The sequence below is a fragment of the Colossoma macropomum genome, unplaced genomic scaffold, assembly GCF_904425465.1.
Source record: "Colossoma macropomum unplaced genomic scaffold, Colossoma_macropomum, whole genome shotgun sequence".
Lineage (NCBI taxonomy): Eukaryota > Metazoa > Chordata > Actinopteri > Characiformes > Serrasalmidae > Colossoma > Colossoma macropomum.
In genome coordinates this window covers 25,321,292-25,348,488 of record NW_023494789.1, presented here as the reverse complement: position 1 = coordinate 25,348,488, position 27,197 = coordinate 25,321,292, and the positions used below count along the sequence as shown (strand labels likewise).

Here is a 27,197-nt window from a genome sequence, read left to right as displayed (position 1 = left end):
TTTCTAAATATTTAATTTATAACGTAATGTTGACGGAACGCAAAAGGCGGAACTTGGAAGTGCGGAAGTGCAGCGCCCGGACAGTCTGTGACGGCACACAACAAAAACACAACTGGATGCGCGAGAAATCTGACTGGCTCCCTCTGCATTAAAGCCAGGTTAGGTCAGGAGTCACAATCCAAATGTTAAGAAGAGCCATTTTGTCCTTTCTACAAAAGTCACACCACCTTGGGAGCCGCAACATTTAATGTCCTGTATGTCTCAGTATGTGATAATGTCCTAGTACAGGCTAAACAATATAAATGAGAGCGCAGATTTACTTCGCTCTGCTTTAAGCTTTAGCCGCTTTCCTCCCATCTCCGCCAGAAAACCTTTCCTCAAAAGTTGATCAGTTAAATGTCTCTCAATGTTCGACTGTTTTACGAGGCTGAAGTCGCTTCTTATTGTCCAGCTTCTTGTTCGAATTTTCCCGTTCCACCTTAAATTCTAACTGAGGCGCCGAATGTAAATGCGGCACCATTTAAGGTGGAACTGGAGAATTCGAAAGAGAAGCTGACTTCAGCTTCGCCACTTTTTAGTGTGTGACAGTCTCTCGTTACAGATTTAACCTAACGTACCAGGAAACCAACTGCACTGCTTATAAATGCGAATAACGCATCGCTGCTGTGTGACCTGCAGTCTGCACGGCAATTCTCAGTCGTTGCGAAAACAGGGTTTTCGCGCTATGTTGCACACGCCCCATCTCAAAGATACTTTACTGACACAGTGATCCCCCCGTCTCTACAACGAGACCAAAACCGAAGTTATAAAATCACTAAAGAAAACGGGTAGAATAGCTGTAACGTGCTGCGTGGACATCCACTGCCACTGGATCTTATTTCACCGTAACTGCGCATTTTATCGCAGATGAGTGGCAGCAGCTTCTCGTGCTGCAAACAAGAGCACTGAATGAGAGTCTTCTAGTTCACTTGCCACATCACTTCCATTTGTTTTATTAAAAAAAGATATTGGGAGTAAATTCATTATGGATCATTACGAATACTTTGCCTTAAAAGTATCTGGTCACTTTAAATAACAATAACACCGAGTCACTTAGTCACTTTAATATATATATTGTCTCTATATTCTGTGTATATTTTGTGTATATTTAATATATTTCAGTTTTCTTGTATTTTTATTTTTACTTATTTACTTTCTGTAGAGTGATTAGCCGAGCCTCACCACAAGCATTTCAATGCATAAATGTCCTGACATGTTGTGCAAGTGACAAATAAACTTGAAACTTGAACTCAAAACTTGAGCTCACACAGTGAAAAAATATAAATGCTATATAGAAAAAAAGATGCGTTGAGATGCATCGATAATCGTTTTATAATCGCATCGCAGCCCTCTGAATCGTAATCAAATCGAATCGTGAGGTGCCTAGAGATTCCCACCCCTTATATATATATATATATATATATATATATATATTTAGAAACATGGGCTCACATGCACACACTGCATATGCTGTGTGATTATATGAACAGTGCAACCCATAAGAAACTGGACAGGCAGAATCGTTTTATTGTTTATTGTTTTAAAACTGAATTGTCCTGACTTTTTTTAAAACGTGATCAGATTGCATGTTTTGTTCATTTTGTTCAGTGCATAAAGTACACATCCTCTACAGAGATCATACTTCTGCACAATTTAATGCATAATTACTGTTTATTTTCTGAACAAAATGTGGCCTGTGCAAAAGTTATGACACATTTTGTATGTTTCATTTTTTCCAATATGTAAAACTCAGCAAATAAATAGAAATTATGCACTTTATGTTGTAGAAAAATGTTGTATGAACTTATTTTCACTTAGAAATTCAACAAAACATGTAATTTTGCTGGGGTGTTCAAACCTTTGCATTGGACTGTACCATTCCCTCCTCGGTCTGTATGTTCCATATGTGGAAAATAAGCTGCATTTCAGGAATGATGTCACAAAAACTGATGTTTTTACATGTATCTGCCTACTCATTCTGTAGAAGATTAACCCCACCCATTCACGTTGAATTTAAGGACTGTTCAGGACATATCCATTTTAAAGGCACTGAAAAAAACATGGTCATGTAAAAAAAGTGACTGTTTTTGGTATATATAAAACTATACAGGTGTAATAAATGGACCTCAGAGGATAAAAATACAAGAAAAGTTCAGAATATGAGTCCTTTTGTATTTGCAGTTTTCAGTCTTTGTTATGCTTCTCCCCACCTAGCTCAGTAATTATGAACATTCATCCTGATGTACTTGGCGCTCTCCATTATTTTACACGACCACTACAGAGCGGTGGCTGTGTGTGTGTTTGTGTGGACATTGTACGGTGTATGTGTAATTCCTGTGTGAATATGACAGCTATCCTCCTCCCTGGGGAGGGCTGCCATAGGGGGTTACAGGCAGGCCGCTAATCAGGGAATACGGTGTGTCAGTGGTGGGATATCTCATACCTCCCTCCGTCTGCTGCTCCTGCGCCTCTTTGTCTCTATTTCATGTGAATAATGGAAAGAGCATGGAGGATGTCTATAGTTAATCTCTCTCTCTCTCTCTCTCTCTCTCTCTCTCTCTCTCTCTCTCTCTCTCTCTCTTTGTCAGGCTGCGGGTTGGGGGATGTTGTGGAGCAGTGTGCTGTGCCGGACCAGGCCCCAGTGGTGGTCCTCAGACTGACTGAAGCTCTGGAGAGACCGGGTGAGCTAATTTAACGTCATTGGCACACTAACACACCATGCAGACAGATTCACATACTTAAAGTAATAGTTCGGCAACCAGTCAAATTTACACAATTTTCCCCTTTATCCAAATGTAGGCCATCAGCCAAGACATATTTAGTGTCCAAACTATATTTGTTTAGATTTGCACTAGAGCTTCAAGGCTAATTTAGCTAATAGGTGAAGCTTATACGTTATCAGCTGGCATCATGCAAACTGCAAACATAAATCATCATACATTTGCCCCAAACTTTGCTTTTGTGTTGTTAAGTAATCTCAAATTAACCTAGTTAGAGATGGCACAATACCATATTTTTCTTTTCAGTACTGATACAGATGTTTTAGTACTAGCCAGTACTGATCTGGGATTTCTTATATTTTTGTTTACAATTGCCAAGAAGGATTTTCAGTACTGAGTTCTCTTTTTACCTTCACACAGAGCAACAACAGTGTATTTGAGCCAAACTATGAACATCTTTTCCTTGCTTGAATACAAAATGCATTCAGTTAGCGCAATTTATAAATTTCTTTCACTCACTTCTTACTCACTTCTCACTACAAAACTGTTACTCTTAACTCATAAACCTAACATGAAAATAACCTGCATATCAATTCACTAAGTCACAAACATTTTCTTGGACAACAGTCAAAGCACAAAAATGATAATAGTTATAGGTACAAACTGATGATTAACGTCTTATTCTCCAGGGTATATTTTCGTTGTAAATTTTTATTGTATTTATTTATTTATTTATTTATAGAAGCTCCCCTCAAATGAACAGAAAATGTGTTTTATGATCATACACATATTGCTATATGCTTACAATTTACTGCTGAAAGCCAAAAATCTTAGACGCTCTTTGTATTATTTTATAAAAATATTTTTTACAGAGCAGATCACTGAAGAGACACCATCTGTTTGTAGTTTATAGCCCAGATTTGTGGAAAAACTTTCAGTAGACAAAAAAAATTGTGAGTTCAGTTTCTTCTATTATAAGGGTTTAAAATTACAATCCCATCTATTTGACTGGAAAGACGACAGTTACAGCTCTCATATGACACCCACCCTTTTGAATGTAGCTTATGAAATATGAAAGTTATGAAGAATATGATGAAGTGCATTTTGTAACCACTGGTCTCAAGTAGTTGAAGAGGTTAAATGTATGTACATAGGCCAGTCACAACTGATTTCTGTTTTAGCTGGCACCCTAACCAGGTGCTGACCATCTAAGAAAAGAGGTCATTTCTGAAGGTATTTTGTGCACAAGAGCCACAGCAGTAAACAGAGGAGTGGGTGAAAGAGTAGAAGTAGTGGTTGAAGAACACAGAGTAAAAGGGAGAGGAGTGCACGTCAGAAATGATGGTCTTTCACGGCTTGTATAAGAGTTCAACCAAGTCTTTACAGTTGAACTGTGGCATCAATAGTAAGACATTTCTAACAAACCAACAATTGAGATAGGCGTTTAGCAAAAGCTGTACATTGTTTACACTGTATAGATTAACCAAATAATAACAGACTAAATACAAAACTGAAATACAGACCAAAGAATTGCTTATTACTTCTTAAATGTATGTAAAATAGTGGATCTACCACAACAGTAGATCAACAGTTGTCAGTGTTTCTGAGATGTCTGTGCTGAGACTGACAGAGTATTCTTATTGTAAGAACAGTAGTGTTGATGTTTTTCTCGAGAGTTGCATGGGAAAAGTTCTGAAAAAGTGATCGTGATAGTGAAAAATGCTTATTAGCAGTAGTAAAATGCTGTAAAAAAAACGACCTGACGAAGTCGCTACACTTTGAAATTAGCTATTTTTAATTAAAGCACTTGTAAAAACACGCTATCATGTTCAAACTACCCGAACACTCTATGACCCCGCAGGAATGAATACATAGCTAACCAGATACATTCTTTTTTTCCCCCCGATATTTTACCCAGCATTTTCTGCTAATATCAGCCCAATACTGTCATGTCATCTCTGTGTTGCTGAGCTAGAAAAAGTAGTATCAGTCATACAGAAGCCTGAATTTTTATATATTATGAGCATTTAAATATTATAATGATCTATATATTGTGTACTTGCATTATCATAACATATGTTACTTTACACTGTTGTATTTTGTCATATTGACTTCAGGCTGGGAAAACGAGACAATCTACAGGACCCCTCCTGCTTCCACCGGACCCCCTGAATTACGACAGGCCCTGGACACAGGTCAGTGCAGCTGTGCTTTATCATGCTGTTCAGTCATAGCATTTATTAAAAGTTTGAAAGTTGTTATTAGTTTAGTGCAGCACATATATTTTGGAGGGGTGGTTTTGAAGGTCATATTCTTTGCAAAGCTCAAACAGTGATTTTCACTATAGATGTTTAATGCTTACTTTTTACACAACGGACTGACTTATTAAATATTGTACTGTAGGCACTGCTTGTAGGTATCAGAGCAAGTCTGTATAGGCAGTGCTGTAAAAGTTGAGCTGAAAGTTTGAGCTGAAGTTCAGGTTAGCACCACAAGGGAGTGCTCTGGCTCTGTACTTTTTTCGGCTGTGCCACTTCCAAAAATAACTGAGTAGCACTGGCAGAGAAGTTAAAAAATGAACTTATAAGCATAAGCATATGCCTTATCCTCTTCTCGAACAGATATCCATATACACTCATAGACATCAACACAAGTTGATGCTGATAGATGTTTTCTTGTCTGAAACTTTTTGCTTTAATTTGATATGTATGCATTTGTAATTGTCTTAACAATCAACACAAAGGCAGTAAACACACTCTCAAGGAAATAACTGAAAGCGTTATAGGTTGTAGTTGGTGCTGATGTGCACACCTCTAGAGAGTCCATGACAAATGGGTGGTCACTCCAGTCTCCTTTCAAATGGGTTTTACAGTCATGTGAGTTTGGTTATTGACATAAACATAAACAGGCTCTCTTGAGTCATACATGCACACACATACAAACACATACACTAAGTTGCCAGTTTATTATGTACACCTACCATGTATCTGCATTCATTGAGCATTTTATCAGAACCTGTATTTATTTATTGGTTCACTTTACAGTTTTATAGGTACTGACTGTATTCCATCTGTTGCTGCATAGTTTATTAGCCCCATTTACTCTGTCCATCAGTGGAAAATGACCATCATAGGACCACTGCTGCCCAGATATTATTTGGGTGGTGTCAACAGAACAGAACATTGATACCAACATTATAGTGTCATGGCTGGTTTGAGTGTATCAGCAGCACTGCTTGGGTTTTTAAACACTGTACACTTACTGGCCAGGCAAAGTACTAACCTATAGAAACAGTACGTTTATTTGTTTATTTTTAGGATCCCCATTAGCTGCTATTGCGATAGCCGCTATTCTTCCTGGGGTCCAGTAGACATACCATACATTGCAAAATACTGCAATAACAAACAACAAAACAAGTCATACAAAACACGAGTAAAAAATAAAAGGAAAACCAAAAGAAACTGAGAGAAAATAAAACACATGAAAAATGGAAAAAAAAACATAGTAGGACAATTTAAAACATAAAATAACAGTAGAAAGACAATTGAAAACAGAAAAATCACACTGAAAGAAAAGAGGGCATTTGGTATATTTTACAACTACCTTAGCCGACTCTATTCAGTATATACTGTACTGTGCAAACCAAAATAAATGATGAGACCACCCATCATTTATTTAAATGTGCAGTCAAAAAAGTTATTAATTTTTTGTTATTTAATGTCATAAAAAGCAGAAAACATATATTATATACAGAAAATTATACAAGCCTTAGCTTCTAAATACAGTATATTTTTTTAGTATTACGGCTGTCTACACTTTGTCTTTATCAGAGCTTACATAGTTTTCATGAAACTTGCTTTCAGTTTTTCAAAGAAATCTGCAGGGATATTTTTTCCACACCTCCAATGTTCAGTCTTAGCAGTTGGTTGCATTTTCTGCTTCTCACAATCCAAGTAATCCCAAACACATTCAGTGATGTTGAGGTCTGGACTCTGGGGTGGTCAGTCCATTGTTCTGAGAACACTAGCATCTTCGTTTGATTTGTAAATGCTCTTTTTGTCTATTTCATTTCCTCAGTAACGGCTTGACAGTTACATATCCTTTTAGACTCATAGTGTTGAGTTGTCTTCTCACAGTGGAAGGATGGACAGAAATGACTATTTTTTTTAGATCTAAAGCAAGAGTGGAGCTTGATTTTCTCCTCTCTGTCAAAGATGAAAGTTTTTAGCACTGTTTGATGGTGACAGTTTTGGTTGTCTACCAGGTCTTGCACGGCTGTTAGGAGTTCAATTTTCTGTACATCTAATAATAATTTTCCTCTTTCTTATGCCAGTGCAAGTTCATAACCTTTGAAATGTACACATTAAATGTGCACATTAAAGCATCATTTGGAAAATCTAATACAATATGAATAAACCTACTGCACATACACAGAACCTAGACGTTCTGACATGTATGTATGCTGACACATCCACTCAGCAGTTCACTACCTTGACCGAGAAGCATGCGTGTAACCACCTAGGGCGACTCGTAAATGCACACATCCAGCAGGAGCGAGTGTGTTGACGTATGAGCTCTGACATTATGTGCATACTGGAGTACGAGCACTTCATACATGCCAAATCTGTTTAAGGGTTCTTTTCTTCATGCGTTTGTTTGTACGTTATAAATACACAATCAAAATAATGCAGTGCTGTAGATACAACATCAGTCGCACAACAGAGGGAGTTTCAGATACAACATCAGTCACGCAACAGAGGGAGTTTCAGCGTTGATTAAAGATTTGATGTCAGTGACACTTTTAGTGTGTGCCTCATCATTAATATTCAGTTAATTTTTAATTTGCTCAGGAGAAAGCACAACATGGTGTGGTGTGTCTCCTGCTGAGTATTTTGACACAAACTTTATTTTGTCACAAAACTTTGAACTTGAATCCCTGTCAACTTCTCTGTAAAATTCCTCTTGTGAACCTTCAGTCCAGCTGGGAGTTAGACATATTCAAGTGATAGTTTGGTCAAAATTTACAGCCAAGAGATGTTTACTTTCTGAAGTTTGCTTCTTTAAAGTTTTAGCGGATCTATGAGGCTAACAAGCTCAACAAGTAATGGAAGCTTGCTAAAACGGTCACACTTTATTTGAATAGTCCTCTATAGATGATCTACAGAGACTAATATTATTAACAAACTTTCTGGTGATACTCAGTTGATTATTGCCAACATTAAAGTTAAAATTAGGCTTAAGAGTAAATGTAGGTTTTGCCTTGGGGTTAGGGTTGAAGTTAGGTTTAGGGTTAAGGTCAGATTTAATTAAATCTTTCACATGAAATTTCAAGGTCAGTTACATTTAATAGATATTTAGTTGAAAGTTAGTTAAAAATAGACTGAGCATCTACAAAGCATCTACAGTGGACCGTGCAAATACAGTGTTACCATTAAAACTACTTCATCAGCATCATACAAAGTTGTTAAGTAATCTGAAACAAAGCAAAAGTTTGGCCACCCTTGTCACATGACTTTTACTCTACAGAGAACAAAATTCTGCACATTTTAATGCACAATTACTGTTTACTGTTTATTGCTGTGTTTTTTCCTAACCTGTTCAACTCAGTAAATAGATAAGAAGAAAAATGAAAAATGCCGTATTTAACCCTAACCCTTCCCTGTAGTGGATGTATTAACTTAGAAACACACTTAGAAAATCAACTAAACATGTCATTTGACCAGGGATGCCTATACTTTTGCATAAGACTGTATGTGGTTTCTAGCACTACGTAACATATTCTTTCCTATAAAAATGGACGATCATGCCACAGTGATTTTGGCATGGAGCTTGTATGATGCTATCTAGAGTATAAGCTTCCATTATGTTTTGGCTACATTATCCTTGTAGCTTCAGTGCAAAACCAAAAAGGTCTTAGCTGATCGACTGCGCCTGATGTAAGGGAACAATCTCTATTAGATTTTTGCAGAACTATTGATTTAAGCTGAATTCCAAAACCCTTCAGAAACCTTCAGTCTGCTATTGCTATATTTCTCTGTTCATCCTATTGGGTGTGCATGGAGCATGTTTGCCATTATGTAACAAGTGATTTATAGGAGGGAAATATTCACGCCATTACACATCCCCTCTCTGCAGCCTCTTGGCATTCACGCACCATGGATGCCATTTAAAAGGATGGCCAAGAAGTGGCGTAGTCGAGCGGCCTCAGAAACCCAGTGAAAACATTACCTCACCCAGAGCGGAGCAGCGTGGGGCACTTTCGCCCACCGCCCATTCGCAAAACGTTGGGGTGTCGTCATGGAGATAGCTAGCCGATTTTAGCCAGGGTTTACGCCTTTTGGACATGCATCTTTGAGAAAGTGAGAGAGAGAGACAGTTATGCGAAATACATGATGTGCTACAGGCACAGATACTCATACAGTGTACAGATACCCGTTAGGTGGAAACAAGGGAAGATATGTCTGTTTGTCTGGAAAGAAGCCTGTACTTCGATAATACATACATCTGCATAGTTAGTTGGCAGAACAATGAATAAGAAAGCAGTGAAGACACAGCCTAACAAAATTTCTCAACTATTTGTTTCAGGGTGATTTCATTTCTTCCCATATTGATCGTTGATTGCTTCATTTCCTTCTGTAGTATTTCATTTTCATGATATTTGTATCTGTAGCAGGTGAAAGAGGAAAGAAAATGAATAAAGGACTTCCAGAGAGATGACTTGGGAAATGAAAGGATTGACAACAGATTACACAGAGGACACACTTACCCATGTACTAATCTCATATACAGCCTGTGCGATGAGTACAAATAACGTCATATGTACATAATAAACACGGCACACACGCGCGCACACACACGCTCTGCTCAGCAGCAACCAGAAAAAGAAGTTCCGGCTCCAGTTTCCCTGGATACAGTGACACACACGCACTCAGAGAGCGGCGCTAACCTGTGCCCGGCTGCAGCCCTTCTGTCTCCCCTTTCCCTCGCTCTCTATCTGCACTTTTCCCCTCACTGCTGCACCTCCGTCCCCCTTTTCCACTCTCTTTCTCTGGGACGGGAGAAGCTGAGCTAAGCAAAACACAATTTTAAAATCGCTGCTCTCATCTTCCGCCCTGCCTCTGCTCCCATTGGCTGCCAATGATGTCATCCTGTCCTGTATGCCATAGTCAATAACCTATTAGAGGCCAGTATTTTACAGTCAGCTGGGCCAGGAGAGGGCTTCTGCTGCCTAAGCTCTTCCTCGCCTTTTGTTTTATTGGAGTCGTTTAGTGAGTGCCCTGATTAACACACCGCTGTGATGGAGCCCAGAGTGTGAGAGGTTTTAGAGGGAAGCCTGTAAAAGACTTCAGGGAACACTATATTGTATGTGTGGCTTCAGTTTGGGTTTATTTATTTATGTATTTGTTTATTTGCACTGAGGGGCTTGTCAATTAAGTGGTTGTAGCGTATGGAAGTATCTTCCTCAGACATTTCTGTATAGTGGCTCTGTGTCATATTTAGATTTGTACAGTACTGTGCAGAAGTCAGCAGTCACTCTTCATTTATTGTTGTGTAGAGTACAAGTTATTCATTTTTAGTAAATATGTATGAGGAGATTAGATTTAAGATAATCTACTTGCATAAGGACCTGGCAGTCCACCAAAACTGTCACTATCAGATAAATAGCACTTAAAGCTTTCATCTTTAAGAGATAAAGGACAATCAGTCTCCACTCTTGCTTCAGATCTGAAAAAATCCACAGGTGTTTCTGTCCATCCATCCACTGTGAGAAGACAACTCAACACTATGGGTCTGAAAGGATGTGTAACTGTCAAGAACCCTTTACTGAGAAAAGGAAAAAAGACAGAAAAGAAGAAAATGTGTAAATCAAACAAAGAAGCAGCTGGACTGACTACACCAGAGTCCAGACCTCAACATCATTGAATGTGTTTGGGTTTACTTGGATCATGAGAAGCAGAAAATGCAACCAACTTCTAAGACTGAACTTTGGAGGTGGGAAGCCTATAATAGCAAAGAAGGCAAAGTGTTGTGGTCATACTAAATACCGAACAGTTTAATGTTGTATTTTTGATTGGAAAATAAATAAAAGAAGGGTGTTCTCTGACTTTTATTAAATCTCTGTAATTTGTTAGCCCCCCCACCCTTTACCCTGTTCATTAGTGGTCAAGCCTAAGAGCAGGCATTATTTGTGTGGTGGACCACTAGGTTGGTGGAAAGGTCACAGCGGACCCTTTTAATTGCTTTTTAAACTCATCCGAAGTGTGATAAGCATTTCTGCAAGTAGCAGTAGTAGCGAGAGGAAATTATACACATTGAGGCTAACAGTTGAGCAGAGAAGGATGGATGCTGGTCTCTACCAGGTACAATCAGAAATTCCACAAAAATATACTGTTAGCAAATACTGATTATAGCATATTACAGATGTGCAAAATACCGGTTTATGACCAGCATGACATTTGTTGATCAAATCAGTCATAACAAAGTAAAGCTCTTTAAGACCTTGTCTGTGATAAGCCATCTCTTTTAGTACTTGTGAGCAGGTTCGAGTCAGGTTTAGGTTGGGTTTGGGTTTAAAATTTAACAGTACCAGCAGGGTGTCAAAGTCACGGGTACGGGTTCAATTTCATGCCTGTGCAGGTACCTAATAAACTGTCAGATTAGTATATACACATTTTTAATTCAGCTGAATGCAGTGATTGCAGCATGTGTCGTTTCTTCTCACGGAGTCTCAAGTGATCTTCCCAGCCATGACCTTCAGCATGATCTATCAATGCATTATAATATATTCACATGTCAAAGCTGTGAAGCAGGTCATTAAAACATTATTACACCATATGAATGTGAAAGTAAGGCTCAGGTGGCGCTGTATGGAGTTAATGACGGGTGATTCCTTTCTCAGCACTAAACCGTGTCTGGCCATGAAGCTCTTTCCTACCTACTGCTGGATTTTGCAGCTCAATCTGTGCACGTCCCTCTCTTTCTCTCTCTCTCTCTCTCTCTCTCTTTCTCTCTCTCTCTCTCTCTCCCTACACACACACACATATCCTTCCTCTCTGCAGATGTCACAAGAAGTATATTACTGACAGTGATGTCATCCTTCAGCTATTCTCTCAAACATGCCCACACGTACACAAAACGCGCATGCCCACACGTACACACACACATGCACGCACACACGTATACACACACACACACACTCACACTCTGATCTGTCATTGCCTGAGAGATTTTCTGATTGCCTGACAGAGGTGCTTGCTGGGCTGTGGAGGCTCTTTGTGCTGGAGGTGAAATCGATTGAGGCTGAAACTCTGAGCTTAATCATATGTTCTCCTAATCTCATACACTACACCAAAAGACACTTCATGTGATTGGCTAATGCACAGTTCATACAGTACCAGTAAAAACTGCTGAGAAGGAAGGTTTTTATTTATTTTTACTATGTGCAATCTTGTAGAGTAAAAGTAAAAACTTAAAGGTATGAAAAAAACACATATACAGTGACCGAAAAGTATTGAATAATTTAGATATAGTAAACAACAAGACTACCTTATAAATGGTTTAAAATTAGTTGATTAACAGTTATTAATTAGGTCATAAACACTTTAAAAAGCAGGTATAACGCATAAACAAAAAGGCAGACAGTTATCTGTTCCTTGCCAAATAGTGAACACATTCATCTATCTATCTATCTATCTATCTATATATATATATATATATATATATATATATATGTTGTATGTATATATAATACAATATCACCTTTGTAAATAGTGTACACCACCGTTAGCTTGGTATTTGTCTTTACTTTGCACTCTCCAGGCTGGGACTGACTTCTTTGGCACTGACAGTATAACTTGTTATCAGCACTACTTATAATGCAACAATTGATAATGTATAATAAACGTGGCTATAAAGTGTAATTCATTTTTATAAATGTTTATAATCATGTTTATAATGCCGTATGAAGGCATCATAACATGTTATAAATGTGTTTATAGATGCATACAAATGTGACATTTATAGAAAGTGTTACCCTAATTTTTTTCCTTTGAGGTCAGGTTACAGGTTAAACAGGCTGTTTTTGTTACTGTGCCTCAGAGACCAATATATGTAAATAAGCTCTGTTCTGATTGACTGTCCTCATTAAAAAAGCAGTTCAGACTGAAAGACTCCTTAAAATGTCAGTGTGAATGGGTGGGGCTAAACTGCTGTAGGTGAAATAGGCGGTTAGATGCAAATGTGATGGTTTTCATGACATCACCAAAACAGATCAATTCAGCATGCAACTAGATTTCCCTGTATAGGCTGTATTGACTGTAACGGTATGTTTTGAAATTTTCCCAGAGTTTACATACAACATTCATCTCTTATACTTCATAACTGTGAGGAAAATGTAGGCTTCCATGATAAGCCCTTTAATAAACTAATTGTTAACTATTCATAAACTCTTTATAATGGTAGTCGTAGTGTAAAGTCGTACCATCAAATCAAAATGATCTGTATTAGGTTCTTCACAGAACCCCTCTTTTGACTTCATGCAACTCTGCACAAACTTTACATTCTCTCAAGTAGCTTAATGAAGATCAAGCTGAGCTGCTTTTCCCAGGATGCACATATACTCCAAAGAAAAGCATTGCCAGTTGAATGGGATGATCTGGAGCAGCCGCACATGAGCCTAAGGTCACCATGCCCGATGGCAGGCATTGGCTAGAGGGGCACAGAGACCTCCAGCATTGGATTAATAGAACACAATCAAATACCTTTGAGTTGGAGTGGGAGAACTAATGATTGAACATCACTACCAGGACTCAGTAATGCTCTTGTGACTGAATGCAATCAGACCCTCACAGCGTTGTCCCAGCATCTAGTGTAAAGCCTTCTCAGAAGAGTAGAAGCTGTAAGAAACTCCCTATGAATACCCTTGATTTTGGAAGAAATTAAGTTTAAGTGGTCTTGTTTAGATTTATAACAGTTGTGTATTGTGCACCACTTGCTTTATTTACATCTACCCTTCTCTCTCCACTGCCTTTCTGTATCCCTCCTCTACTGTCCTCTGTCAAAATGGCAATTTAAACTATTTCAGACATATTATATTTACTCATTATGTCTGCCCAAAGTGGGCTTTTTCACCAGAACTGGGAAAGTAGTCATTTGGGAGGAGCGTGTAATCTACAGTATGCTTTGCTGTCTTTTTTCTAAGAATATAATTGCTTCCTGAAGTGGCATATCATCTTGTGTTTCACTCTATTATCTCCAGGCCCAGGCTCTGCAGTGTTTCTGCTGTGAGGTACAGGCCTAATCACCTGAGAGTTGGCTGAGCGAGCAGTATATAATGATGTATACTGTATTTAGTGCTGTAATTCTATACTGTAGATCAGCCTGTGTTGATGGCATTGAGGCCGAGTGTATGCCTCTGGTGTCTGCTCTGGCTTCACTCGTCCTTTTTCAGGCTGGAGTGTTTACACTGAACTCTCCTTACCTCATTCTTCACACTCATCACCTTCTCCACACGCTCACACACACAGGCTCATGCGCCGCACCCTTGTACTGTCCTAGAGGGTAAACAATGGCATGCCACGAGTGTCCGGAGCGCAGACCCAATCTATCCTCAACAGCACTGTGGCACGATACCGAACACACACAGACATGGCTGGCAGATATATGACAAGGACTTTGTTGTTGTGGTGGCAGAATTCTTTTTTGGGTCCCTGACTTGCGCAGCACATGGCATTCTGAAAGACACCACAGTTTATTCTTTATGGTGTAGAGGAGAGGCTGAGGAAACAATGTGCATAATAATACAACAAAAGTTCTTCTGAAGAGTTTTCCCAGGAAATGAAGGACAATAACAGGGACTGCCACTGAAGCATCACACGGTTTATACATGGTTTTTAGAAATTCAGCCTTGGGGGTCCTTGTGGGTCTTTTTATTATAAGTTTGAGGAGATATTTGGGAAAATGTTTTACCTAGTTTTTGTATTATGTAAGTATCTTGAAAGAATGTTGCAGTACACAAAGTAGATTTTAGGGAATATCAACAAGGAATGTTTAGGAAAACTAACTCTAAATCTCAAATTCTTCACAATAGCCACTCTTTCCATTTTTCAACATTTTTTGCATAATTAAATGTTAAGATGTAAGCCAAGCCATTCAGAGGAGTCTGGTGTGAAATGCTTCACTCTAGAGATACTTACACAGTTTATGTATGTGGCAGTGATAAAAACCAGACATCTGATGTGGTTAGGCCCCTAAAGGCTTTTTTTTTTTTTTACCGTTATCAATATTATATACAGTACTGTGAAAAAGACATTTTTGATTTATTTAATTCCCAGGCAAAACTGGAACTGAAATTTCTTAGGAGGAATTCTGAGGAGATTGGATATAAAATAAGGAAGGAGAAGTCAAAAAAGTACAAAAAAAAAAAACAACAGTTTCCAAAACCAGAGATATGAAAATGTTTCTTATCATAAACATACAAGATCTGGTAGAGCATCAAAACTATCACCATCAGATAAACAGTACTTAAAGCTTTCAGATCAGAGGAGAAAATCAAGCTCTACTCTTGATTCAGGTCTGAAAAAATCCTCAGGTGTCTCTGTCCATCCTTTTGCTGTGAGAAGACAACTCAACACTATGGGTCTGAAAGGAGGGGTAGCTAACAAGAAGCCATTACTGAGAAAAGAAAATAGACAGAAAACAAATCAAACAAAGAAGCTGCTGGTGTTCTCAGAACAACGGACTGACCACCCCAGAGTCCAGACTTCAACATCACTGAATGTGTTTGGGATTACTTCTATCATGAACAGAACATGCAACCAACTTCTAAGACTGAACTTTGACTGAAAAAAAGTCAGATTTCTCCCAAAGTCTCCCGAATAGAACAGAAGGCAAAGAATTGATATTTAAAGCTTTTGTATAATTGTCTGTTTTTCCTCATGTTTTTCAGTCTTACATTTAATGACGTTTTATTGGAAATGAATTAATTAAAAACATCTTGCCCATTATGGATAATAAATAAAATGACTGTATTTGTGTCATAGACATCATGACATTTGGTTCCTATAATCATCACTATAAAGAAATCCAGAAAGCTGCCATGTTTCTGTACAGTGTGCCATTTCACATCAAATTAATGACTTTGTTTACGTCAGGATGAACATTTCATTGCAATTTAAGATTTCTGTTTAAATATTTCAAGCTGTGTGTTGCTTGTTCATACCATACAGTTGCTTTACATTGCCCATTAGTTTTCATTCAAGAAGTTGAGTAACAAAACTACCTGAAGTAATAAGAGAGATGCAATTAAAACATTTTGGATCACCATGTAAAACTGTTTGCTGATGTCTCAGCTTCTTTTTCAGAATTCCTGACACAGCGATGCTGTTTAGGAGTGCTGCTTTACAACTATGTCTCTGTGTATAGTTGCTATTAGGACAGTTATACCAGCTAAACAAAAACAAAAATCAATTTACTCTCACAGTTCTCTGTTCAGGGGTGTTTTGTGGGCCGTGTGTATAAATGAGTTTTGGCATATTGCGAAGGCCAGTGGCCGTCTGTCCTGCTCCTACACTGTCATCTCTTCCACTGTTTTTTCTCACAGTCCATAAAGGTCAGGGTTTACTGGAACAGTTTTCCTCATCATACTGACAAAACCAGCAACTTACAGCATCAGACTTAACATAATGCAACTTGGCATTCCAGGAGCGTATGACAACTGTGGGCTAAAGTGACACATGCACAAACATGTGCACACTTACACAGAGGAGTTCACAAAGTGTGATCTCAACGCCTCTGTGGGTGAGACTTTTCTTTCAAAATGAATGAAAAAGCATTAACAAATATTTACATATCAGCAAGCATGTCCTTTGCCTCTGCTATCACTAAATACTCACTATTGCTGAACTGGTGGATGAGTTTGGTTTTTTGTTTGTTTATTTATTTATTTTTGGCTGCCCGGTGCCCTCGGATAGCTCTTTGCAAACTTGAGCTGGCCTGGTGGCCCGAGTCTGTAGAATGTCACTGTCTGCATGCCTGTCTGTGAGTTGACTCTTAAATAAGAAACACAAAAGCTCTTGGGTCTCTTGTGTTGCAACTGAGAGAGACTGTTGACAGGGTCTGCTGTGGGTACACAGATGAAGATGGAAGAGGTGATGGAAAAACTGAAACAGTAGGTCAGGGGTTTTGGTCAGGGCCAGATGTTGGATGAAAGGGGGATCAAGAACTGTCTCCATGCTAAAAGTAGAGAAAACACTATTAAAAATTTCACCAGGTAGAGTCTAGAAGGTCCATTTGTTGTATGTGTGTGACACTATGCATATAAACCCTTAAACCTCGCAGTTATTGCTGGCAATAAAATAGCATGTAATTTGATATCAGTTATTTCTCCTCATAGATCATTGAACAAGCACAGAAATTCTGTCAAAAGTGCAGATTCTAAACTTTCAGTTGACACCATGTTTGTGTTTGTAAGTTGAGATTTTTTGTATTGAATGAAAAAAGCAGCATTTGCTTTTAGCCAGATGAAAAAAGCCAGGTGTACAGAATCTGTCAATAAAGATGTAATGTAATTCATTGCATAACTTGCTTTGTAAATAAATAGGTAAAGATATAAGTACATTGACAAGTATAGCAAAAGGTAAGTAAAAAGTCTCCTTTTCTAAGAATTTAACCCTTGTGTGATGTTCATGTGTTTGTTACTCAGTGGTCTGGTGGACCCACCGCATTATTGTTTTTTTTAAATCAATACAGCCATAAGAATTTATGTAAAAATACCAGATGTTTAAAATATCACAAGTGGCCAGTGTAGGGTTCTCCTTTAGCAGCTGTAGCCAGTCAGCAGCCTGTCAATGTTGTCCAACCACACCCACACACACACACACACACACACATATACCAACACATACACACACAGACATACACTAACAGCAGGCCATATAGGAGGAGAACAGAGTGAAGGGACAAAGCACCTCCATACTTTTATTCCCCGCGGGTTCACCCCAACACCACATGTGTAGTATAAATGTGCAGGATGTGTACGGTGTGACGTCATTGAAAATGTGTTATTTTAAATATTCTTCACAGAAAATTAGCAAAGGCTGTGGAATCTGAGGTTGAAATAATAATAAATCACATAATTCTCTCTTTTGGTATGAGTCCCACAGACCCAAACACCACACAAGGGTTAAAACAATTAGAAGACAATAGAAACCCTGCCATAATCATGCTAGGAATCTCATTCCATGTGGCAAAGACATACCTTGATTCTAGTAAAAGTACCACAGCCAAGAACAGCTATGTGAAATTTTGTGGTTCAAATTTAGCACAGAAATATTTAAACCACCTCATGCAGACCACTTCAATTTTAATTGCAAGCATCAGTTTTGAGCTTTCTTTTTTGCACGCCACTGCTCAAAATGAAACTCACAAAATTCAACCCCTTGAAGCTGAGAGTTTTTTTTCTGTACTACACAAATATAATGATATTCTTGCACATTTGATTATGTAGTGCATTACCCAATGTATTACATTTGATTTACATTCTATACCAACAGGCTTGAGTCTGCACTTTATATGTTTTGATGCAAAAACATAAAAGATGTGTACACACAGTACCTTCTCATCACATTCAGAGCATTATAAAACATCTCTGCATCTGCTTATGAAATTACATAAGTAGAAGTGGAGGCATTTGCCCACTTTCCTTCAGCGAGTAGGGATAGACGACTGAGGTGCTTTGGAAATGAGGTGAACCGCATCAAGCGCTTCTTTTGAGTTGATTTGACGACAGTTGCTAAGCCACAAAGACCATAATACTGTGTTTGCTTCATAAACAGTTTGATATTGATTGAAAATTTAGTTTATTTCCACAGAATATCTCTGCTTCTTTCAGTGATCTGTGAGTAAAAATCATTCATCGAAAATGACAACATGCTATGTTATAGATATACTTTTGTTATTGCCAGCTACAACTGTGACTTCTGAGGGTTAAATATAGCTAGACTTCATATTTAAATGAACCGAAATGAACAGTTGAAGCCTCTGTTAAGCTCAACACTTTGTGTGTCGGTGTACTGATATTATTGTTGGCCTTGATATAGAGTAGAATTGATGATACCTACTGTAGTAATCATATAGTAGGAGGGGGGATGGGGGGCTCTTTGTACTGAACTGACATGGGTTCAGATGAGGAGAGCAGTGTGCGACTCCTAAGCCGTGGGGAAATGCTTTGATGTGTGGGTGAAAATGCAGAGTGAGGGAAGTGGAGGGGAGAAAAAATGAGTTCAAATCCATCTCTGCCACAGCGCTGAGCCCTCACACATGTGAAATCACATTGCAATACATCAAACCATCACGCATTCTGCATACAAACACATTCACTCGTACACGTGCACACACAGATGTGATGCCTTACTTAAAATCCATTTTCCTCCAGGTGTGATGGATTGGAAATGCACTGCAAGTTCACTTTGCAGATTTCCACTGCTGAAAGAAAGCTGGAACCAGTGCTAGAAATTTCAGTGTTTATTTTATTTAGTAACTGCATATGTAGAAATGAGTGATTCCAACCGTTTCACCTTACATGCACACAGCAAAGTCTAACTATATTTGTCCAGATTCAATGCTCTGTGTATATCAAGACTATATTGCAATATAACTCCATTACCACACTGAGGAACACCTTCCCTCTGAACGTACAGGGCCATATGGAGAGCCGAATTTCCCTTGCTTTTTTGGAAACAAAGTAAACGTTGTTAAAGTTTTCAAGTGTACAGTTTACTTCTAAGTTTGGGATGGTTACTTTAAAACTGTATTCTGTTACAGATTACTGATTACCTGTTAAAAAATGTAATTGTAACCTAATCCAAAGGATTACTATAATAAAGTAATGTAATCTAATTATTTTCTCTTACTTTTGGATTGCTTGTCTTTAAATGAACATGTGTAATTACATAAAGTAAAGAGAAAATTAATTTCAACAAGACTTTTGAACAAGAATTGAACTTAACACACACCAAATACAAACATTGCAAATTTACTATCCACAATCCACTGTTTTATGAAAGAGAATGATAGATTGTAGGTGGCTTAAATATTGTGCCTCACACAAACAGTCACTGATCTCACATTTGGCAAAATGGTCAAATCTAAGTGGAGCAATATATGGAAATATTCCAAATATAAAGACAGCAAATTTGTGTAACAGTATAATTTGTTTGAGTTTATACATGTACACTCAAGTTCAAAAATCAAGTTCTGCTCCTCAGGGAACAAAATGATTGATTTTAACAGGAAAAAGAAATTGGTACGCTGAGACTAAAAGCTCTTAGACTAAAACACAGGGAAACAAGTAATCACTGCAGAATGATCCAGTACATTGGACCAAATGCCAAATAGTGAAAAACTATACCTCCTGGGACTTTTCCTTATTCGCCTTATTTGTTAAAAATATGTTGTTTTTCAAGCCAAAGTCAGGAGATCAATCTGGTATAAATCTTATTTTGAGACTCCTCATCAACAATAATTATATTCTGACACCATTCTAAAAATTGTCCATTTGTGTTCTCCCTAATCAGCACTCAGCAGTTTCAGCAGTGTTTTGAAATCAACATGTTCTACGAGTTTTAAAAGGCATTTATTTCACACAAAAAACCTGAGTGAGCTGATCATCTTAGTTACAAATACTGATCATTTACACATATTAACTTTTTGCACCCATCATTCAAAAACTACTGAAGAAGTAAATCACACGTAAAAATGAAACTAGCCTTGCCGCTCACGAGACTTCACTTTCTTTTCACGTTTCTGACTGTTAGTTTAAACCTGGGCTTAAAAAGTTTTTCAGAAGTTTTATATCCAGTCAAACAGTAGAATTTTATGTGGAAACAAACGAGAATAGATAGTTTACTGCCTGATGAGTCTGAGACTGTAGAAAATCAGGTTAAACACCTGGTTTGAATATCTTCAGGAAAACGCCGGAGAGCTCAGTTCTGACAATAAAATTAACATACAGAAATTACTATTGATTGGCTGAATAAAAAATCACAAACTGCTGCTGGACGGGGAAGTCTTCAGAATTCTCTCCTGGCAGCAGCACCACCCTCCCTTTCCCTCCAAATTAAAATCTTCAAATCTACCCGACTCATGTGACATTTATCATTGAAACAGCAAACATCAATTCATTTACATATATATCCATCTAGCCTGTAGCAGATAGCCCCGCCCGTTCATGTTGAAGTTCTAAGGGGTGTTTCAGCTCGGTGGGCTTTTTGAATGAGGCACAATACAGATCAGCCAATCGAAACAGAGCTCGTTTATCTTACATCAGTCTTAGGCACATTAGGCACATTAACAAAAATAGTTTATTTAATTCTAAGGGATAAAGAGAGGTTGGAGAAGGTCATTTACAGATGAATTATGGGTGTTTTTGATAAATAAAACACAGTCATAAGGCTTGTATTTTTATTTTCATGTCTGCTATAACCGTTCCATACCTTAGTTTGATAATCTGCAGCCTGGCTCAGAGCTCTGTCTCACGATAGCCAGCTAATGTCACCAATTGTCATCATGCCTTATGAATACAACATGGATATGCCAAACAACCTAATGTAATCTCACTGCCCAGTGTGAGGCAGTGAGCTCTCTCTCTCTCTCTCTCTCTCTCTCTCTCTTTCCCTCCTTCATAGGAATTTTTACAAATCAATAGAGCAAATCATGGACTAATCAGATCTGCATTCTCCCTGGCAGTAATTCACTTATGGCTTATTTTTTTCATCTAGAAGCCCATGACTTTGGCTTTTTTGGCAACAGAGCACTTTCTATGAAGCACAATCGCAGCTTTTACCTTGCTGAACCGCTTGAACCTGCTCCCGTGGCATGACTCAAAGCCAAGCGAATGATTTGATAATTCGGTAATGAGAATTATGGTGAAGCTGATTGGGTTAAGAAGAGAGAGCAGCACCACTGTCCCATTCTGACCATGCCAGAGAGCTTTCATCTTTTTCTATTAGATTTCAATGAAGAACTTTTCTAGAAATTATTGCGATCATGTGACATTGTTCAGTTTTTCCACTGTTTTTTGACGAGGTCTGTTATCTTGAAGTAGAAACAAATGACTGAGGCACTTTGGAAATGAGGTGAAGCATATCAAGCTTCTGTTGAGTTGATTTGACGACAGTTGCTAAGCCATGAGAACCTTAATACTGTGTTTGCTTCAACTCAGTGACCCAAGTCAGTTTCACCGTCTAGCAGTAGGTTGCTTTAATAATGTGTGTGTGTGTGTGTGTGTGTGTGTGTGTGTGTGTTTGTTTATATGTGTGTATTTCAATATATAGCTGCGGTCGGAACAAAACCTTGTATCTCCATTTTGTCATTTTTTCAGTTTTTGACATATTTTGAAAATGCCTGTTGCCCTTTACATTGTTTGTAAATTTCATGATGAATGGACTAACAGAAATGACCCAGAATGAAAAATTCTGGTTCTATTGACTTACATTGAAAGTAAAGTATGTTTTTTCCTTCTCCTGTAAAGTTACCATTTTGGAGGTTGTGTGTCCGACAGCAGCGACATGTGTGTGTGTGTGTTTGTGTGCTTGCATGCATTAGCAAGTGTTGATAAGCAGCAGGTGGGGAATCATTCTCTGTAATCAAGTTTGCCATCCAGTCTGCAGCTATTGCTATGCACGCTAGCTTTTCTTCGACCAGCACTGACCATTCCGTGACCATAAATACAGTCTGCTAAGGTTCGACCTCAGAACAACAAAGAATTACAATTGAGATAAACTAAATAAAACTAAATAAATAAAGTCTAAATTTGTTTTTCATGAAGAAGTAATAATGCCAAACAAAACTTTAATATGCTCATGATTTCTCTTTATTGTTCTGACTTTTGTGAGGTTGCACTTTTGAGCCATGTTCAAAATTGCGTAACAGTTTATATTGTATTTGTGTAACATTGTATTGTGTGCTTTAAATAAGTTATGTTCGTGCTTCTGGTGATGGTCTTGTGAGAGTTTGGATTTTTTTTCTGAAGCTTTTGTCCTGCTCTGAGGTTGAAACACTTAGCAGATGCCTTAGACACCTGCACAAGCCCTTCATAACCACTGACATAAATATACATAAACATGTATAAGCGCTTAATAAACTAGGCGTCATGTGTAGTAAAAGTTTGCATTTAATAATTTTGATGCCAAGTTGACATGCCATGCCATGTCAGGTGACTTTCACACTTTCTGGGGTGAAAAGACAGACTTTGTATCTCAGTGTCACATTAAGGGAATGCTGATAATATGACATAGCATGCCGAGTCAGGTTGGTTGAGCATAAATAGAAAGTGAAATCTCTTTGATATCTTTTTGGGCAAAGCTATTTTTCCCCTTCTTCATAATTCATTTTAGCTTTTCAAGTCAGTGCTTCATCTGCAAGACTTTCTGAACACTCAGTCCATCTGTACATGCTTCTGAGCAGCAGGAAATGACCAGCTGTGGCAGCTTTGGCCTGAGAGGCTGATGACCCTTACCTAATGGGTCAAAGCGATGAGTCGTTTCTATGCTTTCAAGTCTATGTAAGACCTATAGTCCTGACCCTTAAAGCCAGTCTGACACACCCTAATCCTGTCTGAATAGGGTTTTTGTCATATAACTTCTCTAACCACGTTTTAAGCAAAAGGCACCCAGATGAGTTAACCCACTGCAAGGCTTGTGGAGGTGAGGGGTCCGACCAAAGCTGAGCCCTCTGATTGGAGCAGTGTTTTCAAATATCCAACATAAGGCCCTAGGCACAAAGATAAAGCCTGAGTGGATCAATAATGCTGGACCAGACAGACTGGGCGGCCTAAATTTGACAGTGAATTCAATTGACAGGCATGTAAATGGTTGAAGTGGAAGGTTGGTGAAGAACGGAGGGGCAGAGCAAAGCCTGATTGATGAGGTGAAGAAGTCTCTTAGCATGGGAGGGAGCCAGGCATCGATAAACACATCTACAATGTGAGGATCAAGCCTGGCAAGAGGAAGCAATCCATTTGGGCAAGGAATGAAAAGCTAAAAGATGGGCATCCACCGTGAAGATGATTAGAAACATACGAAATATATGTAGCTGCGTTGACCTTCAAGTTGGACCAATACATGGGATTCATTGAGGAGACAGATTTGAGTTAGGAGTTAGTTTCTTGCTTGGCTGTACTTCTGTGATCTAGGAAAGAACAGATAATATGGAAAAGCAGTGTGCTAATCAGAGCCAGTATCATCAGCAATATGAGCCATATGAGTCTAAATACTAAGAACGCTGGTATAGTTGGACAGGCTCTCTTACAAATAGAAAATACATTCATGATTACAGATGGGCAAAAAACAGTCACCAGTCTGGGATCATTTTCTGCTGAGAATGGAAAATTTTACATTGTGCCCATTTCACAATACCCTGGGTCACATTGCTGGTTCCCCTTAGTGTACTACAGTAATACCTTCTCAGATGTTGGTATTGCTTAAAAGTAGTTTCACAGTGACTCTTTCAGGAGAGAGCACCGGTATAGAGCTGCCGGTACTGTTTTCCATTTCTAACAACCCACTGATTGGGCTGCCACTATTATTCACAGTCAGTGATGTATCTTGGACTTCCAGAAGGCATAGTGTGGCTTTTTTTTATCAAAACATTGGTCACACCTTTTGGACATCAAAACGTGATTGGAGAAAACAATTCCTGATCGGGCAGTTTTCCGCTCTGTGTTTGAAGACGTTAACCCTTTTTTCCTATCCAGAGCTGAACAATGAAACAGAAGCAGTACTACAATACTTGCCGAGTTCAAGTACAAACATGATTCTGTTGAATAAAAAATAACAAAAGATTACAGACAAGATTTTTTTTTTAGTTCCCAGAAATCAGCAGACCTTCTTTCAAGGCATAGAAGGTACCCTTCTGATAATATGACAAAAATATCATGATACTTGAGAACGTTTCACAATAAAACGTATGTATCATGATATTCAAAAAGGAAAAACTATTAGTGCAGTTTTTTTCAATGTTTGCAAAAATAAAAAGCAAATTTGAAAAGCAACAGGAAGAAAAATCAAACACACACAAATACACTCACACACACAAAGCTGCTTTTCCTCCTTGGTCTTGGATGATGCTGGAGCCTATCCCAGCATTCACTGGGCAGAAGGTAGGAAACACCCTGGATGTGTCGCCAGTCCATAACAGAGAAAAATCAAACAGTTAGAACCAATAAAATAGTAAAATAAAATAATGACATAATGGGCTTGCATAGTCAGCTACTTGCAGGTATTATTCAGTGGTTATTGTTTACAGGCTCTTTATAATTAGCCTAAATATGCCTTTTTATGATACAGCCATTCAGTGTTTTAGGATTATTGATGATACCCACACTCAGAACATATTGTGATGTAATATATCACTGTATCAACAACATATCATCATATTGCACACCACTCCCAGTAAAGTCTTTGCCCTGTGAATCAGTAGATGAACTCTTGTCTAATCCAACTGAGCTTTAACAACTATATGTCACTTCAAAAACACTGGAGCAATGGAGAGTAAAGAGCTGTAGAACTATCTGAAGATCCAAATGATAGCTAATGCAAAGAACAGTCCATCTAACTTTTAAATGTATTATCCAAGGTGTTTTAGTGTCATATTTCGTATTCATGTGTTATACGGTGGTCTGCTGGCCTCAACCATGTTTTACACTGGTGTTTGCATCCTGAAGCTTTTCACTGTTTGCAGATGCAGCAGCAGGTCTACGAACTAATCACGTTTAGCAAGTGAGAAGGTCATCAGCACAGCTTAATGGGCTTTTCATCTCACTGGAAGCCGATGACGGGGAAACTTTACAATTAGTCAGGGGGTTCCGATCAATGCTATAACAATTTAGCTGCTGGGGTCAGTTGCGCCTTACGCTGGGATGGAGGAGGAGGACAGGAGAAGATTGATGAATTCAGGAGGAAGGGAGGAAGGTGGTAACCATTGTGAGGATTTCTTTAATTTCTCGAATGTTGCTTTTCTATTTTTTATCCATCTTTCATCTGTCCTCTCTTTTGCTAAAACTATAGGCCTGTAGGTGTTTGAACAGACCCTTTTTATGCTATGCCCAGTATAGTACCACTCAAAAGTTTGGATTTATGTTTTAAAGACATATTGATTGAAATGGCAGTGCATAAATACTTGAAATTTGTTTCTACAGAAATAAGTCGTGGAGCCCATCGATTTGACTAGCTTGTACAGTTCCAGTAAAAGTTTGAATAGGTTATACTTAATTGATCCTACTAGGGAAATTAGTCATTTTGCTGCCTAACTATGCCAAGCCTGGGAGCAGCACAGCAACTCCAACACAAGAGTACTGCCTGGGGTAGTGCTATTCGCAAGAGTACAACCATGTTTACCCAGTCAGTCCTGAGATTTGTACCCACAACCTTCTGGTTATACCTGAAATAATGTGTGCTTTTCATAATCTTTGAGGCATTTAATTTATTTCTAGATCAAATGTGATGAGATAAGTTGATATCTATGTATGACTAGTGCTCAGCAAATGTGTAGAGCCTGTCAAAGAAGCATCCCAAGCTGGTGTAAATGACGTTACTAGAAAGAATGGGGGGCTACTTAGATTGATCTTCAGTAGAAGAAATTCACAACATCATAATTTATTTCATAGGTTTAATGTCTTCACTAGCATTCTAAAGTGAAGAAAATGGTAAACAAGGAAAACGCATCTATGACACATCTATGAGTATGTGCCCAAACCTTTGATAGTATATGTAATCCATATGTATATCTATAGCTACAGTTTGTCTACATCTGCTCTTAGTCTAACATGCACATTGATTCTCTTTTTCAGCTAACCAACAATGACCTTCTCAGACCACCCTCCTAACCCAAACTGTTCCGTTTCCTAAATTACAAGACTGCACCATCTAGTGAAGGCTCTGTGTTGGAAACTGTCCTTATCGTTATCATCATTTGTCCTTGCAAGGTTGCAAACACAGAGTTTGGACAGAGTTTAGCCTAGATTCAGTGTCTTTTGTAAACCATAGCTGTGTCAGGTGTCAATGAACTACTATATAATTCAGTACCCTATGATACAATACAGTACACTGCACTACACAATGTGTCAGCCATTTGGTTGGCTGGTTAAATTGTAGTTGTCATTCCTTTAGCCTTATGATCTGAGCATGCTGTGCCATGCTGCATTGCTACAAGCAGTTCAGAATGATGAGATAGCAGGCTTTATCTGCAGTGAAGAAAGCATATGCAGCCTGTTATACAGACCTATTTAAAAATAATTTCTGCTTTTTAGCTTCTTGGTCATTCACTTGTATGAAGTGCTATCTGTTTTCTATAGCCCTGCTATTAAACAACCATGTGTAAATCTATAGTTATGTCCTAACCATAAATTAAAAGCCTTTCATCTGGATTGCATGAGAGAATGGT

The 27,197-nt window shown here is 38.3% G+C and overlaps 1 protein-coding gene across 1 annotated transcript in view; it reads left to right on the top strand.

The window, feature by feature from the left end:
* pik3r3b (phosphoinositide-3-kinase, regulatory subunit 3b (gamma)) overlaps nucleotides 1–27,197 on the top strand; it is a 228,380-nt gene that overhangs the window by 78,204 nt on the left and 122,979 nt on the right. Inside the window, exons 3-4 of the mRNA XM_036570646.1 lie at nucleotides 2,629–2,720; nucleotides 4,877–4,954. Coding sequence (XP_036426539.1) covers nucleotides 2,629–2,720; nucleotides 4,877–4,954 — 170 coding nt within the window. The remainder of the gene's footprint in view (nucleotides 1–2,628; nucleotides 2,721–4,876; nucleotides 4,955–27,197) is intronic.